General features: G+C 44.6%; 1 protein-coding gene across 6 annotated transcripts in view; it reads right to left on the reverse strand.

The window, feature by feature from the left end:
- Window positions 1-1,226: 1,226 nt before the first annotated feature.
- SRCAP (Snf2 related CREBBP activator protein) overlaps window positions 1,227-17,502 on the reverse strand; it is a 37,337-nt gene continuing 21,061 nt past the window's right edge. For all 6 annotated transcript variants that reach the window (XM_025170316.2, XM_088142578.1, XM_088142577.1 and 3 more), the window contains exons 23-34: window positions 17,123-17,353; window positions 16,448-16,774; window positions 12,957-13,195; window positions 12,455-12,828; window positions 12,075-12,277; window positions 11,754-11,923; window positions 10,377-10,573; window positions 9,903-10,017; window positions 9,507-9,635; window positions 9,229-9,411; window positions 8,749-8,832; window positions 1,227-8,283 (exon numbers count right to left, since the gene is read on the reverse strand). In XM_025170316.2, coding sequence (XP_025026084.1) covers window positions 4,537-8,283; window positions 8,749-8,832; window positions 9,229-9,411; window positions 9,507-9,635; window positions 9,903-10,017; window positions 10,377-10,573; window positions 11,754-11,923; window positions 12,075-12,277; window positions 12,455-12,828; window positions 12,957-13,195; window positions 16,448-16,774; window positions 17,123-17,353 — 5,999 coding nt within the window. In that variant the 3' untranslated portion in view covers window positions 1,227-4,536. The remainder of the gene's footprint in view (window positions 8,284-8,748; window positions 8,833-9,228; window positions 9,412-9,506; window positions 9,636-9,902; window positions 10,018-10,376; window positions 10,574-11,753; window positions 11,924-12,074; window positions 12,278-12,454; window positions 12,829-12,956; window positions 13,196-16,447; window positions 16,775-17,122; window positions 17,354-17,502) is intronic.

The raw sequence follows: 17,502 nt of genomic DNA on the forward strand, positions 1-17,502 counted from the left end.
AACTACAGAGAAGTAGATTCAGGTTAGATGTTAGGAAGAATTTCCTGATGGCAAGAACTATAAAGCCATGGCATAGGCTAGTTCATTAAGGGGTATATTCTTCTCCACTGGAAGTTTTCAAACAGAGGCTGGATAGCTACCTGTTCAAAATGCATTAGTAGATCCTGCATTGAACAGGGGATTGGACTGGATGACCTCTGAGGTCCTTTCCAGTTCTCTGATTCTAACCTATAAAATCAATGGCTTCAGTGAAGCAGGCTAAGCCTGCTGTGCAAATGGAGCCTGCCACACTGATTTGACAGATCATCCCCCATAGAACAGGACTTCCCACCCATTCTAGGTGAGCCAAGAAACTTTGGGGAAGAAGGGGGTGCTTGCTTCTGAAAATGAAACTGCCCAGATCACACAGTTGCAAATATTTTCAATCCCATTGCCTAACTCAGGAGTCCTGAGTTTGCTATGATGTGTGCGTGTTGTGGACAGTTTTGCAAAATAGCTGCATACTTCTCATTTAGTTATGGCTGCCCAGGAGGCGAGACCTCTAACCAGCTGCAAAGTGCCAGTTTAGAACATTACCCATCACCCTCCCTCCTCTAGGAGTTTCCCCATCTCCTGAGTTGACCTTTCCTCTTTTTCAAGGCAGGTGGAGCTGGGCTCTAGTCACCTATCATGGTTATGTTCAAAGAAACCACCCACAAGCATTCTCCAAAATAAGATTGACATTAGCAACATGCCACTTTCAATTTTTAAATTTTTAATGTATGTATGTATGGTTTGGTGAAGGCATGAAATTGATAGACATTAAAGTAGAACTTGGTAAGCACAGTGCAGACTACAGTGCTATGCAAAATCTTATACTCACATGTATTTGGAAAGCCCCTTGATTTTGGTAAAATATAAATTTGCCTTTAAATCTTTCTTTCCTTTGAATTTGCTCACACTTTCACAATAACCCAGTTGGTAGTGACTTTTTTGCGGCTTCAAAATCCAAATGCAGGGACTGGAAAATTACCCCAGGTGAAAGGGATGTACTACTACATGTATACATTAGCTGTACAGCACTTTTATAAACTGAAGGACACATAAAGAAAAAAAACGTAGCTTGAGCTGGTTTCATCTTTATGTCTAGCTCAATATGGCTAGAGTATCAATTTATGACTTACAACTGCTAGGAAACATTTAGGTTGGTCGAAGATGCCTTAACAAGTTGAAATAATCTTGAGTAAGGAAGAGACAACATAGGCTCTAATCATCGAGGGCATGATTTTCTTATTCAAGTTGCCTCCTTAATTTCTTGTGCACCGCATTAATGGATGTCCTTTTATTATTTCTCATCTTTCACTGTTTATCAATAAAGCGTTTAATTTGCTTCAGTACTTACCCTACTGTAGATATGCTCAAATTCAAATCCAGATTAACACAGTACACAGAACAGCAAGAATCGAGGCAAGAAATTATTTCTCAAGGGACCCTTCTTCTTATCTTGGAATTTCATACAGTGCCGTGAGCATATTCAGTTCCATTCAACAATCCATATTAAACGCGTCTTTTCAGGCAAGTAACAATAAGATTATCAAGAGATGAAAACAGGAAACTAGCTGTAGCTTAGAAATAGCTCCATCAAGTCCAAATCAGGGCACACCTCAGCAGCAGCACCGGGGAATCACACCAGGTCCTCTGCCAAGTAATGCCGTAGACGGGGGAACAGGTTTGCCTACATTCCTAAGCTAGCAGCAAGAAAGACACCTTCCAAAGCCTGCAACAAACTATGCGTCAAATATTTATTATTTCCTTTTAGGGAACACTGAAACAATTTTGGTTGTATTTGTTGCCAGCAGACTTTTAAGCTCTCGGTTGGTAATGCAAAGAAGTGTGTTCTCCCCATTCCTTCCCATGTAGACCAGCCTTTTCCAATCTGTTGCCCTCACATGGGCTGGAACTACCACTACTTGTCCTCTCCAACCACCATTCTATTGATCGACACCTAAATATTTCCATTTTGGTATAATGGGAGCAAGAGGCTTTGGTACAATAGCGAACCTGCAGTGTCCAAATAATGCGGACTACACTTCCATGATCACCACCCTTGGTCCTGCTAGTCAGTTAATGGGGGATCACAGAATCACAGGGTTGGAGGGACAATCCCCTGCTCAAGACAAGACTCACATCTTTGAGAAACAACCATCCAGGCTGTTTAAAGACCTTAAGTAAAGAATTCACTTTGTATGGCAACCTGTTCCACTTGATGACAGCTTGTCGAGTCATGAAATTCTTCCCAACACCTACCCTGAGAGGGCTTCCTTGTAATTTTAGCCCACCTGTTCTGATCCTGCCCTGTGGGACAAGAGAGCAAATCCGTTTCTTCTGCTATGTGCCAACCCTTCAGAGAGATCAAGAGTGTGATAATTTCTCCCCACAGTTATCTCTTCTGCAGGCTAAACAAAGACCCCCCCACCTGATTTAGGATTAATACCCAATTACCTAAAAGATGGTCATGCTTGTCAGTAGTAGGGAAGTTGATGTGCAAAGAGGAGCAAGAGCAGGACAAAGCGAGCTGTTCTGGCTGACTGTAGGGGGAGAGACTTTATCTTCTCTGAACTGTTTCCTACCTCCACACATGAACTAACTCTGTGCAAGCAAGATGTGTGTCTTTTACTTAGAAAGAAAATCTTCCCATGTGGAGAGCCTTTCTAAATTAATTACATGGACAAAGGATGTGGGTGTCCAATTACAACAGGCGGATCAGTTGGTCTTCCTTCTTGCTTCCCAAATTTATTTATTTATTACATTTATATCCCACCACAATCTTATGTAGAGTCTTGGTGGCAGGATATAAATGCACTAAATAAACAAGTTGGGTTACAGTGAAAATCCTGTCATGATACAGAACATGGAATAAGATACAACATTTGCAATCTTCCACTCCTATGCCCAAATAATACTTTTTAAGTTTGGGTACTTCCTAATGAGCTCAGATACAATTTGCTACCTTTCTTAGCACAAACTTTAATTTTAAACTGCAGGTATACTAAATATTGGGCTTAGCCTCCAAGCTACAATTGCAAACCATACTTAAGCTGTGATTTGAAACGTGCAAGGGACTAGGGCAAGCAGAGACTCTAGTTTGCCCAACTGGATATGACAGCAAATGACCCCTTGCATTAGAGACCACGTAATCAGCGGAATCTGAGCACGAGTGTGTGTGGAGAAACACCAACCCCCAGCTCCCTTACAGAACCCAACCCAATGTGCCCAAGCAGGCTGCCTTCCAAAGAGATGGAGACAGAGAAAGTAAAACAATCTTTTTAAAAAAAAAAAAAAAGATTCCACAAATCCATGTGGTGTGCGGTTTTTTCCCCTTTTAACACTTTATTCATAGCATTATTCTGAAGAAAGATTACATCGGTCTTCTGTACAAGTTCTGAACATGCTTCAGTAGGAAAGACAGCTCCATGGGAACACCTCCCCCTCCACCCCAACTGCACCCCTCCCCAAATCCAGAGAACTGCTGCTGCCCACTAAACCCATTGCAGTGGGGGAGGGGAGGGAAAGTTGTGCTCCCCTATACAAAATAACCTTTGCATAGTTTATGTTCAAAAGAACCTATTTTACAATGAGAGCTGTACACAAGAGGAGTGGAAGGGGAGAAGGATTTGACCCAACTCATGAACCGACAAAAAAGTCCTTGGAGCAGTGAGGATGTGATCGACATCATTAAAATAAGACATTTTCCTCTTGGTGGTGATGCAAAAAAGGAGCACATAATCTTATTGGGTTGTGTCTTGTGTCTCCTCCCTTGCCCTCCATTTTGGGGAGTCAACTTTCCCACCTCTTCATGCCTCAAAGGGGCCCTACATTGTGAATGGAATAAGCACGGAGACAATCAAAAGGGGTAGCCAGAAAAGGGGACCTAGCATTTGGTCACTGTCATTTAAAAACCAACCCAAAGCCATTAAAAAAGTAAGAGCTAATTGTGTTTATAAATCGGGAGGGCATCCTCTGGAGGACTTGGGAGAGAGGGGGGAGGGAAGAGGACAGAGGAACACCCAGGCCCAAAACGTGACAAGCGCCTATCAAAAGCCTGGGCGAGACTTCCCAAAGCATTGGGGCATTTAGGGATGGCAGGTGCCCTGTAGTGTTACTCTAGGGGCAACAACTCTATGAAGCTACTCCCCCACCCCCTCTCCCCATGGTCAGGAAGTAGCGGAATTCATTGCAAAAGTGCTGGCCCTGCCACTACAACCCACAGCGGGGCAACTGAGCTACACATAGCGACATCAGCATGAGTGCCCCTTGCCTGCTCCCAGAAAAGCACCTGGGAATGAAGAGCCATGCTCACGGTCCTCCTCCTTTCAAGTAGTACTCCAACAGTCAAGACTGGAATGCAGGGAGCCCCATTAGCTGCCCCCACGTTAACGGGAGGAATAAGAGCAAAGGGAGGGTGGGGACTAGAGCTGCTTACTGTATGTGCGGGAAAAGAGATGGCTGCTGAGCCATCCCCGCAGAGAAATAACAGCAGAACATCTCGCGCTGTGGTCACGTCTTGGGCTTGCGGCCTCTGTTACTTTGCGAAGAGGTAACCGGGGCAGTGGAGGAAGGGGTTGTTGAGGGAGAGAGTGCTCCAGTGACCCCCCCAGCTGAGGAGGAAGCAGAAGCAGGGCCTGGTTTCCTGGGGGGAATCGGGGAGGACGCCGATCGGGTATCGTCGGCAGGCTTAACTGCGCTACGGAGGATGCGGTCGGCCATCCCACTGTGGTGATGCTGGCCCCTCTTTCGACCGTGCCCCCTTGCCGAGTCATAACACTGGCGCTTCGGCTGCTGGATACACTTATAACTATTTGACTCCGAGGAGGATTTCAGAGAAGACTCCGACTCTCCACCCTCCTGCTCAGAGATGACTTGGGAAGCAGGTGACTTACTGCTGTTGCTCACCCGCTTACCCTCCAAGGAGCAGCGCCGCTTCCGTCGCTGGGTTTCCCGTTCCAGCGGTGGAACAAGACAGCCAGGCCGCAGGCGAGTTGAGCGGGTAGGGGTGTCGCTAGAAGGCTGCTCCCAAGTACTACTCTCTGCAGATGAAGCCCTCTCAGTGACAGTGTGCTTTGGAGAGGGCTGAACTAAAGCCCCACTGCAAGACTCTGGCTTTTCCTCCCGCTTGAGCAGGGCAAGTCTGGTGAGTGGTCGAGTATCCTCACCCTCCGAGGAGCTCTGGTTGGTGCCAGGCAACGATGGGCCAAGGTCATCCTTTCTCCTACGCCTTCGTCGCTTGCGGCCAGGAGGAGCTGGGGTGTGCTTCTCCAGAGAGGCCTCCTGGTCAGAGGCTGAGGCAGGAGGCTGTGCCACCTCCACCCGAGGAGAAGATGGGTTCTTTGGGGGACGACCCCTTTTCCGCTTAGGTGGAGAATTTGCTGCTGGGGAACTAGAGGTACCTTTGGGTAGCGAGCATGACACAGGGGGTAGACAAGGTGGCTCTTGCATCTCCAGTGAAGTTTCTGTTGCAGAGACCCCTCTAGGGGAAGAAGCGAGGGGTTCACACACTTCGGTGGATGATTTGGAAAGCGCTTTGGGGGAAGTGGTCAGCAATTCTCGTGCCTTCAAGGTTGATTTAGACATTGACATGGATTTAGAATGCAGTGACATTCGATTCCGTGCTTTAGGAGAGGTTTTTGAGATGGCCATTTTGGGATGCAAGTCTAGCGACTCATGAATCTTCGATGTTGCCTCTGTTACAGAGATTGGCTCGGGGGATTTCTGCAGCTTCTTTTGCACCTTAAGGGGTAGCTCTACAGTCTGAGGTTTTGTGGATGGGGCTAGCAGCACTTCAGAAGCAGGAGACTTGGGAGGCATGATGGGGGACTGCCGTGCCTTAGGAGGCCGGCCACGCCTTCGCTTCTCCACAGGGGAGTCACCATTCTCACTACTGTCTGTCTTACTCTTGGGAGATTCACTCTTGGGGGAGGAGGTCTCAGGCACCTTCTGCTCTGGGGATTTAGTCCGTGGATGGCCCTCAGGTATTTTCCTCACTGGCGCTTTTCTTTGGGAGCTGATCTCCAGAGCTGGCTCAGAGAAGGGCTGGAGCAACCCTGGACTCTGCTGATCCGGTGACTTGTTCTTGGGAGGACGTCCCCGTTTGCGCTTGACAGGCTCAGAGGACATACTACCGAGCAGCTCTCCTTTTGAACCATCATCTCTTTCTTTGGCTGCTGCCCGGCTCTCCAGTTCAATTCTTCGACGGGCAGGCAAGTCACGCAATAGTGGCAATGGTTTAGGAGAAGGCAAAATCTCTGGCTCCGACAAGCTTTGTGCTGAGCTACTGCCCAGACTCATCACAGCACTGGGGGCAGAATCCAGTTTGCACATGCGATTACGCCGACGACGAATGAGCTCTTTCTCCTCCACCACTGTGACCAGGCGTCCTGGCAGCTTGCGTAAGACTTTGGCAGCAGGGCCATCTGGAGTTTGACAGCTCTGCTGAATTTGCACATCAGCACTGGTTCGACGACGTGGGGGTTTGTTCGGTGAAAGACTCTCATCTGAAGACAAATTTCCTGGAAGTGATGTACCCTCCTGTGAAGAGGCAGATCCTGGGCAGACTGTTATAAGCCTAGCCTCCTGGTGCCCCTCCCCATTATTTTTTTTCCCTACCACTCCTTGATTCTGAGTTGTTGATTCACCGAGACTATTGACTTTGTTGTCACCTGTCTCTGATATTGGCAATGTACTCCCCAAAGGCAAGATTTCAAGCTGGGGCTCAATTAGCAAACTTGAAATAGGAGAAGGGAAGTCTCCACTTCTCAGAGATTCTTTCAAGCCATTTTGTTCCTTGATGCAGGCCAAAGTTTCCAGTTGAAGCAGAGAGCTAGTAGCTGGAGAGTGATCCAGGGAAGTAAACACAGGGGTGTCCATCTTGGGGACTTCACTGTCCAACATAAATGATGCTGCACTGTCTGTGGTTTCCCAAGTGGTGTCTTTTGCGCTTTTAGGAGAAAGAGGCTCAGTTACTATCCTAGCGGGGTCATCAGGAGGTGCTGCTGTCTCTTCAATAGAGACGCGTCTGGTTGCCTCATCCACAGAATTGATTGATTCTTGTTCTGCAGCACCGCAGCTAGTGCTCACATCTGCTCCTTCTGCTGGCTTGCGTACGCTCATCTTTTGCTCAATCAAAGGTAAATTTATCTCGCCTGCAGCCTCAGGTTTGCTCTCATAAGTTAGTTCCACAGTGACAAGTGGCACTGGGTTTGCTGCTTTCATTTTAATAGCTGGGATATTCAGGATGGCCTTCCCAGCATCAGAAAATGTCTGTGTAGCCAACAATTTCCCAGCAACTAGAGTGTCTTGTTCTTGGAATGCTGGTACTTCCATACATGCAGCATACTCAGCTGCTTGGAATTCAGGGGTTGGCAGACTGAGCTGGGAAATTTCTTCTGCTTTCTGCTCTCCTAAATCCGTTTTTAATTTAAATACCTCTCCATCCAGGCCTTGCAAATGAAATCCAGGAACCATTACCTCAGTCCCTGACACCTCAGACTTAGGTGAGCTACATGTAAATTTATCCAGCCCAGGTTTTTCAGGCTTCTGTAGGCTTGGCCTCAGCACCTTATCCAAACTGGTATCTGATGTCTGTGGGACACTTCCTGGTAATCTTTCATCAAGAAGCAAGGTCTCTGTCTTTGATGCAGTGCCTCTCAGAATTCTGTCACCAGCAGCTCCTGGATCTGATTTCTGTGGAGTAGCTTGTAGCAGCTTATCCCCAACAGATGGGGTGTCTGTTCTATGGAGATTAGTTCTCAAAACCCTGTCACCAAAAGCTTCGCTTCTGTGGGGAGGCATTTTCTGCATTCTCTCCCCACTAGTTGGGCCTTTATTCCACGGCTCTTCTCGACGGGCCAAAGTTCTGCGAGTATTCAGGACAATTTGAGCACGCTTTTCTTCCCGCACCAGTTCTCTACGCACTGCAGCACTTCTTGTGTGCTGCGCTACTTGGGGCAGGTTGTCATCTTCCTCATCTGTCACAATTCGGGGATGCCGGAGATTGGGCAGCCTAGTCTGGGGGGATTCCACTTCTCCACTATCCCCATCCCTTGGTGGAAGACGAGTGCTACGCAGCCGTTCACTCATGCGTGTGCCTGTCCTCTCTGAGGGTGTCCGACCAGGAATCTTGCCCTTCTTGCTTTTCTTGCTGGACCCTTCCTCAAGGAGGTAACTCTCATCTTCGTCCTCTGGCAGTTTAAAGACCACCTCATCCTTAGCCTGATCAATATCTTTGCGGGCAGCTTCCACCTGTTCCTGGAACAGAGAAATCAGTTAAGTAGGAACCAAACGGGAATCACCACTGGCTAAGCAAGTGATTCTAGCCCAATCCAAACTCTGGGAGCTACTCAAAGGCATCAGGGAAAATACGACTATAGAGACTTAACCTTTTTTTTCCCTTCCCAGTAGGACCAATTGCTAAATATCATCATCATATTTCAAAATTACAGAAGGTCCTATTTTGTAACATACATAATGTGCTGACTGTCCTCTCCATGAAAGGTTGAGAGAGCAGAAAAAATGGGACTCTCAACAGCCTGGAAGAGGGTTGCTTTGCGGCTATTTTAAAGAAGTTGAATCAGATTGAGGAGCTGACCAACATTAATCTGGAAGATTTAGCCAGTTTTAAAAAAAAAAAAGTTACATGGAACCCTTCATGCCACACTTGTCTGACAAGGTATTATGTAAAAGAGTTTCACCAACAAGGGATTGGGAATTTACCTCTGCTTGCTTCAACTCCTCCCGACTGATGTCCTCCAGAGATGCCTCCAAAAAGTTCATGGCATACCGTTCAATAGGAGTGAGCTACAAAATGGAAAAAACTTCAGAGGGGATCTTTGAAAAGTACAGATCACGTGGTTATAATTATTTTGGGCATGGGGGTTGGGATGTAGGGCAGCACTTGTGAGGTTTATATTTATGTTGAATTCTGGATGTTTTTTTATCTTTTTACTCCTGGTGTCATTTAAGTATTCATTGTTATGCTGTTGTTTGGTTGTATTTTTTAATTGTTGTTGGCCTCCCTGAGTCATGATGGTGAGATGGGCAGCCATATACACTTAAACAAACAAACAAACTCAAAAAATCCTCTGCTTGATGTTAGAGGAAACAGGAACTTCATATGGTCGTAGCAGATATATGCCACGGAACAAAGGGGCAGCCTTCCATTCATCTCAGGTTAGAAGACAGGATTTTATGTACCTGTTCTACGAGTGAAGCAATTTCCTGCTCTGCCTTAGAAATTTCTTCTTCTTCTTCTTTGCTGGACCTATCTTCTGCATCCAAAGGAATGTTCTCATTGAATTCTGCCAGCTCAGCCACTTGTTCTGCTTTGGCCTGAGTGGCTGCCCGGATGTCTTCAGGATCCTCAGCCTTGCACAGTGCCTGTGAGGGAAGACATTTCCAGGCAGAAATAATGACAATCCTTGTCAAAGGAGGGCAGATACCTTATGTTCAGCTTTATGAATAAAGTAACCTACTTGTTCCAGAATCTGTGTTTGCTTGGTGGCCATGGTATCTTCTTCCTCCTCCTGCACTAGAACTGGGGCCTCTCCTTCCTTTTTTGTGGGTTCATCTAGTGGCATGTCAAACAGCTCACGAATAGTTTGCTGAGGAGCACAGAAATTAAGTTACAAATTATCCTTAAGATAGAAACTGCTTGCCATGCACATCTGATTATTCTTTTGTTGCCTTTCTTGTAGCAGACTAACATAACTAAGTATGTCTCAGAATAGCATGGCAGAATTAAGAAGCTCTACGATGCTTAAGAACAAAGCACTGCCACCTCAAACCCCTTGTCTCATGCACCAGGCACAACACAACTCAGCACCGAGGTTCTGCATCAGTTACAGATAGAGATAGAGATATATAGTTACCTGCTTGAAATATGCTGTAGTAAAGTTGCCCCCCTCAATAGCCATGTCTCCTAGCATTCTCTTCTGATTAGCTTTCTTCAGAATATTTTCCTCCACAGTCCTTTCGCTGATCAACCTAAAGAAGGCATCAGAGAGTTAATCTGTAAGTTACTGCTACACCAGAGAAAACCTATGAAACTTCCAAGCTCCTTTTTTAAAAAATAACCTAATTGCTTTAATACAACTGCTAAACATATGAATCCTTTTCTGCAGCTGCCAGAGCTCCCTCTAATGGCTAATGCTGAAAAATGGGAGCACCCAGCTATCTGTTATCATGAGGCATAACCTCCTAGATCCCATGCTTTGTAGATGTTCTCCAACCTCATTTGCCAAGTGCAGACTGAAACCCTGAAGAGTAACTGCCGGTCAGTGTAAACATGGCTGAATTAGACTAACCAATGCTCTGAGACATACAGAACAGAAAGCCTAGTTAACCTGTAGATGTGAACGTCCCGTGTCTGCCCAATACGGTGGCAGCGATCTTGGGCCTGAGCATCCATGGTGGGGTTCCAATCACTGTCATAGAACACCACAGTGTCAGCACCTGTCAGGTTCACTCCCACCCCACCGCTGCGTGTTGACAAGATGAAACAGAAGATGCGCTTGTCTGCATTGAAACGCTCCATGAGTGCCTGCCAGAGTCAAAGAAAGAAAGAAAATCCTGGACTGGGATTCCTGCCTTTACCTCCTAGCCCTAGGAGGGGAACATAAGTTTATGAATCAGATATTCAGTACAAGATTAAGAGTAAATGATACAATTATCTTAAGTTGGTAACCTAGAAAATCAATTTCCCCCCAGAACTACATTGTATGTTAAAAAAACTTCCATTACAGGACAGAGTCTCCACAAGTTGCATCACTATCATTATGACCCCCACTCTTTGAATGTCCCAATTATTCACTTACCCATGCAGCAATCTTCTTTATTTCAACCAAGAAAAAAGCCACAAGATAGATAATTCATTTATTCTGAATGTAGGCAATTTTTTTCAAATGTTCACATACCTGTTTTGCATGACTGCCTATCTGCCATCGTTTTTACTTGCCCCACCTGACCTAGCAGGAAGGACAGCTCCTGGTCCCTTCCATTAAACAATGCCATATTGTTGGATCCCAGAGTCATGCATTCGCTACAGCAGTGTCTGCCCTGTGGAACAGCATCTCTCTGGAGATTAGGATGGCCTCAACCCTGTCAGTTTTTCGTAAGGCATTAAAGACCTAGCTGTTCCCCCAGGTGCTTGAGCTGCGTGGTTAGGCAAGCTCTTCTGGTTAATGTTATTCATTGTGAATTGGACTGTGTTTATGGCCTCAGATATTTGGTTTTTGTTAAACTGTGGTTGTTGTTTTTAACCTTTGTACGCCACCCAGAATCACTTCTGGGAGATGAGCAGCCAGACATTGTTTAAACAAATAATAAATAAATGAGGTAGGAAGAAAGCAGCATGATTGCACTGCAATTTAGTCCTATGCACTTTACTAAGTAACAGCCAAATTACATTCCTATAGACTTGCTCTTGTTCTACTTAAGAATGCAACTGATACAACATAGGCTCTAACAACAGTCAAATCCTTCCCCTTTTTATTTAACTATTTTAGCCTTATGACAAGTTCAATGAAAAGACAGTCTACATTCAGAATAAGTTAAATAAAGTATATAGTTGTATCTTCTAAAATACTGTAACAATTAAAGAAAATGCTTGGCCTAATAAAGCTATTCCTCATTTATAGTTTCAATTTTCTATTTTCCAAAAAATCACCTCTAGCAGGGATTTGCTTAGTATTCCAGGAAGGGCACAAGCTGCTATCACTTACTTGCCGTTGCTCTACCCGAGTGCTACCATCCAATCGCAGATAGATATGCCCATGATAATTGAGGAACTGTTCCAACACATCTAACATGCGGGTCATCTGGGTGAAGATGAGGACCCGGTGGGCCCCAGCCTTGAGCTGCCGTAGAAGAACATCCAAAGTCTGCAATTTCCCTGAAGACAAAAGAAAGAACAGAGAGAAACTGAGCAATGGGCAATTATATATCTGCCAACCCAGATGTAATTTGCTTGACCTTACAAGTAGCCTAACACATTGCCCTTATTCCCAGCTGGTGCCAAACAGACCCTACTCTTCACCACATACCACAGTCGTACTGGATGAGGCGGAGGTCTGGAAACTGCGTCCTCATGTTGCAAATGATACGATGCAGACAACTCGCATGTGGCGAGAGCTCTTGTCGCAATGTCTCCTTGAAGACAGACTGCTGGAGCAGGAGTGTTGGGGGAGGATGAGAGGTGTGCATGGTGATAGCAGGAGCCTCCACAGGAGGCATAACAAAAATGAACCTGCAAAGACCAATGGGCAGTTAAGGAGGTGTATAAACACCTCAAGAAAGTGGAGAGGAAGATTTGACTAAAGCTGGAACTCACAGGAATATTTTGAAAAAGTAAAGGATTTCTTCATGCTTCTCCCCCTTAGGACCACCCCTTCAAAAAGGCCAAGTATCTGCAGGAAAATGTTACCTCTCTATAATGTCTGTCAGCTCCTCAATCCGTTGCTGGGGTGTCAGGATAGCCTGGCCCAAGGTTTCTGACCGCTGCCAATAGGCCTCGAGATGCTGTGCGCCCCTTTGCACTTGAGCTGCGTAGCAATGGGTGTAGCGAGTCCCACTCGAACCCTTTGGTTCTACTTTCTGTGTTGCTATTGCTCGTTCTTCACTTTCCTCCACCTCCTCCTCCTCCTCCTGTGGAGGTGGAGGAGCAGGAGGAAAGAGGGTGCAAAAGCGTAGCACTTCAGTACCGTAGATGGGCACAAGGTTGCAATGCTGTTCATTGAGACGGAAAAGCCGGTCAAGACGCTCCTCCTTCTGCTTCTTCCGCTTCTCTTCAAGTGATTCCTGTAGGCCAGAGCAAGCAAACTAGGTAGAACTGTATTCAACCTCTTCCTACATCACAGCAACCACCTCTCCACCATCCTGTTCCACCAGTCCACCTGAAAGTCACGTCCCTCAACCAGGAAACTCACCAGATAAAAAGGTGAACGAGGTGGGGGTGGGGGTTGCCGTCTAGGCCTTGGGGCCAGGATAGAAAGGGGCGGTGGTGTAGGTGTAGTAGAACGCAGGGTTAACATCTCCGGTTCCTCCTTGGGCATGGGGCTTGAGGCAATTTGGGAAACCATAGTAGGAGAGGTGTTGGCAGGAACAGTCACAGTGGCAGCTGGGGTGATAGCAAATGGAGCAACTGTGGGAGGCGAGGAAGCAGGAACTGTGAAAGAAACAGAAGAGTAATCATGAGGATTGCTGACAAATCTATAATCTCTCTCACATTTTACAGAGCGTGGTAATGTGCCACTTGGCTCCTTCTTTGGACTGAAGTTATTGCACATGTTGATTTTGTTTAGAAGACTCATTGGTTTCTGTAGATGCTTGTATTCTTTTGAAATATATACCAACATTTTGGAAAGTAAGAGGACAGCAAAATATTTTGTTATACAATTGGAAAGTCCTGTCTCTGTCAATTACAAAATGATCTAAAGAATGCACCTGTTTTTTCTGTATTTAAAAACTAGCGTTTTACCACTGTTTAGAGGGCTATTTGGAAATCTGAATTTATACAGGATTGTCAACATTTCCATAATATTATCTTTTTTAAATTGGTGTGACTGATTCAAAACAGGCAGAATCTGGCAGTTAATTATTTCTTTGGATACTGAGAAAGCTTTTGATATGATTTCCTGGAAGTTTTTGAAACAGGCACTGATTTATTATGAATTCCCTACAGCTTATAGCCTAGACTGACTTAAATAAAAGAGTTTAAGAATTAAATCTTAATTCAGGGTATTTTCAGTGGTTAATATTATGTTATGCACCTCATCAAAGATGCCCTCTTCCATCTTTTCTTTTTAAATTTAGCTTTAGAACATTTTACATGTGCAGTTAGAAATTCTGTAAGTACTAAAGGAATCACATTAGGGGAGGCAAGAGTATAATGCATAATCTATATGCTGATGGCATGTTCCATAGATCAGTCAAAATTTTCCATTCCTAATCATACTCCACTAGTAAGCTCAGGTTAGTGCCTTGTCTTATTGCTTTCTAAATTGGAGCAAAACATATTTGATGCCTTTAAGTATCAATTCTAATTTTTACATGTATAGGGAGTGAGGTTTTAGGATCCTTTTTGCATATCACAGGATTCCTAGGAAGCTCTGACAGATGAAAAAAGTTATGTAGAAAAATGGACCAGCGTTCCTTTGAATATTTAGAGTAAAATAGACAATTGAGATAGATTTAATCAAAGATTGATTTCTATTTTAAAAGATCTTCCTATTTTTATTCCTTCACACCATGTCAAGGAAACATAGGATATTAAGGTGGGGTGGAGCCAAGATAGCTACAGATGAGCAGCTTTCTATAGGATACTAAGCAACATTCAGTGCCAAAGGCATAACTTATTCTTCATTTTAGGGAAAATGGATTAATTTTTTATACTTTCAGATCTATTGTTGAGCCTTTATTTTATCACTATTTGCGGGGAAAGAACAGAACTGAGTCCCTCTTGGTGCTCAAAGTTGTTATGTGACACCACCAGAATCCTGGTACTGCATCACAGATATATTTATCCATAAAAAGCTTATATTACAAGATAGTCCTGAGTTTAAAAATGACTGGAAAATCAGAGGTAGGAAGGTTCAGTAAATTAGGCCTTTCACATTATTTCCAACAATTCAACACAGTTGTTTTTTAAACTTTTGTAGTACTTATAACAGAATTTGGTTTCCCTAATAGAACTTTCTGACACATGTTGTCTGGGCTGTTTGCTTGCAATGTAATTGCTGCCTTTAAAGTTCCAGTTATTACAAGTCACAACTGTTACAACAGCCAGAAAAGGCTCTGCTATCTAGTTTTATAAGGAACTAAAGGAAATTTATGAAACAAATATGGAATTTACACTAACGATCTTGGTCTACTTTTGTGAATCAGTGGAATGTCACTTTAAAGAATTTATTTTGATCGTAACATGCAGTTAATCCAAAAGAAAATGAGTATATCAGACACTAAGGATGTGTATAATGGTCCGTGCATACACGGAACAGCTGGTTTCAGATGGTTCATCCCTAAATCAAAACATGGATACTCGGTCCAGATATGGAATGAAACAGAGCTTTCTGTCCCAGATACAGACTGAAGCATTATCTTTGGAGGAAGGAGGGAGAGCAGGAAAAAAACAAGGCCAAAGAGCTTTCTGGGTAATGGTATGTGCCTATGATGTTAGTAGTGAAGGGGGGAAGCAGTGAAAGATGAAAAGGGGAGGAACAGCTCTCACACAGCCGTGGTAACACTGTGGAGGAAAGGAAGACGTTGAAAGGTCAGTGGGGCAGGCTGGTGCCATATGCTGCACTAGGTCATTGGAGGCAGCTAAGGAGAGGCAGGGGAGGGACGGTCGGTGGGTTAGGAGGCAGGTAGGCTGGTTGGGAATGTCCTACTCAGAGCTTCTGAAACCATGAAGGAACAGGAAAACAGGCTATGTGGAGGAGGTACAAGTGGTATCACTTATTTCTGAAGGAGGGGAGAGAGGCGGCCGCAAACACCAACCTTGTCCCATTCTCCCTATAAATCCACTCCGGGATTCCTGTAGGTATTGTTTCGGATAAAACCCAGAAAAACAAACACGTTCTGGTTTTTATTTCTGGCAGATTGGAACGTAACTGGAATGGGTCTAGAAACAAAACACATTTCTATTTTGTGCACATTCTACCGGACCCCTTAGAAAATGCCAAGTAATGGCTGGGTTCAATCATCTTGCTGCCGGAGATGCATATAGTCTAGACTGATCTTATCACACTTTAATGGACCTTCATAGGCTTAACATGACTTTAGACAGACCATTGTTGGTTAAGGACATTTGTGTTCGGCTTGGTTGCATCCCCAACTTTTGGCATCTGTCACAACAACATCAAGAACCGCGGATGTTTCATGCATGGGGGATGGCTAAAAGAATACTAGAACAAACCTGACTTTCAGCAATGAACTATTGAGATATATGGTCTGTCAACACTATACTTTTTTTAGAAAGGGCAAGGAAAAGGGTTTTCAAACAACTTGGTCATTTTCATTGGAGTTGCTTTATTCAAACACCCACTTTCTACTCCTTCCTTTTGCTTTTTCTTTCCTTTTTTAAAGCTGTTGTTTTATTACTTTTGTTTGTTCTGTTTATGTATGTAATTTTTCTTTTTAATAATATTAAAAAGGCCATTAAATATTATTAAAATTCCAATTCTATATACTAATTTATCTGGTTAACTTTTTCTTATCATTCACTTACCTGCATAAAGTTACAGGAATATATCTATAGTTAGGCTTCGCTTAGTATACAAACGTATCCCTTTTTTATTTTTATTTTCTATATAAAATCATTTTTTTAAAAAAAAATCAATTTGAAGCTGGCACTGGGATCCAACTCTCAAATTTTCTTAGGTACATGAAATCCCATCTGGTGACTTTAAGACCTGCTCACCCAGATGTTGTTCCAGGTTGGGGTTAGAGGCGTGTATCATTCGCAGCATGGGTCTCACAAGGGTCTGCAGGGGAGCTGGTGCAGGTGCCCTCACTGGTACCAGTGGCTGGTTGGGCAGCCTAACTGATGAGACTGGGTTCACAGGAAGTGGAGCTCGCTGTGCCAAGAGGGCTGTTGGAAGGCCAGGTAACGTACTGGCAGTTGTTGGTGTCACAGGACGCATAGGTGGATGCTGTGGCCCAGGTGATGGGGACGCTAAGCCATCTCGAGGAGCCTGTCGCACAACAATCTTTACTACACCAGAACTGTTCACTGCTGAGGATGGCACTGTGAGAAACAATGGCAGAGAAGAGATGCTGCGTTGTGGCTCTATTATAAAACACAATTATTTCTGGTTATTGCTATTTGCTATTTATATGTTGGAATAGGAAGAGAAATAAAAGAGTTTAATAAAGAAGGTATAGAAAGGAAAAGACTACCAAAACACAAGAAAGGCCAAATGGGATCACTGATGTAATTCAGGGGACAGCATGCCTCAAATACAATAATCAGAAAAGAAAACTAGTGGAGGGCAACCAGTTGCAGGAAGGGGCTTAATGTTCCAGAAACCCAGTTCCTAGATGACATTTCCCTTAAGAGCTAGAAGGAAAATCCAGGATCCCGATATGTACTGACCTTGGGTAACAGCAATAGGGACACTGATTGTTGCTGTGGAAGCAACTGGTGCAGCAGTTGTGCTGGTAGCTGGGACTGGCAGGATGGTGGGAGGCTGGTGGCCTGGCACGGTCTGCACACCAACTGGGTTCTGCCCAGCCTGCTGGGCCATAGCCTGGATCAAAGCCACTTGAGCTGGCTGACTGATTATGTGGTGCTGCCCCCCAGCAGATACCAAGTGAACTACATTTCCTGGAAAGAAGGAAAGGAGAATTCTTGCCCATTCTATTGTCTGTTCTGTCTGCAGTTGTAGCAATGGTTTAAATGCATTTGTAAGCCCTCCTCCAGAGATCCCACTACGAAGCAGTGGTCCTCTGAGTCAAGCAAGGCTCTAGTTTTGT

This window comes from Python bivittatus, unplaced genomic scaffold (genome assembly GCF_059951505.1).
Source record: "Python bivittatus isolate LINGU-HERP-01145 unplaced genomic scaffold, Pbiv_v1 ctg000440_np1212, whole genome shotgun sequence".
Taxonomy (NCBI): Eukaryota; Metazoa; Chordata; class Lepidosauria; order Squamata; family Pythonidae; genus Python; species Python bivittatus.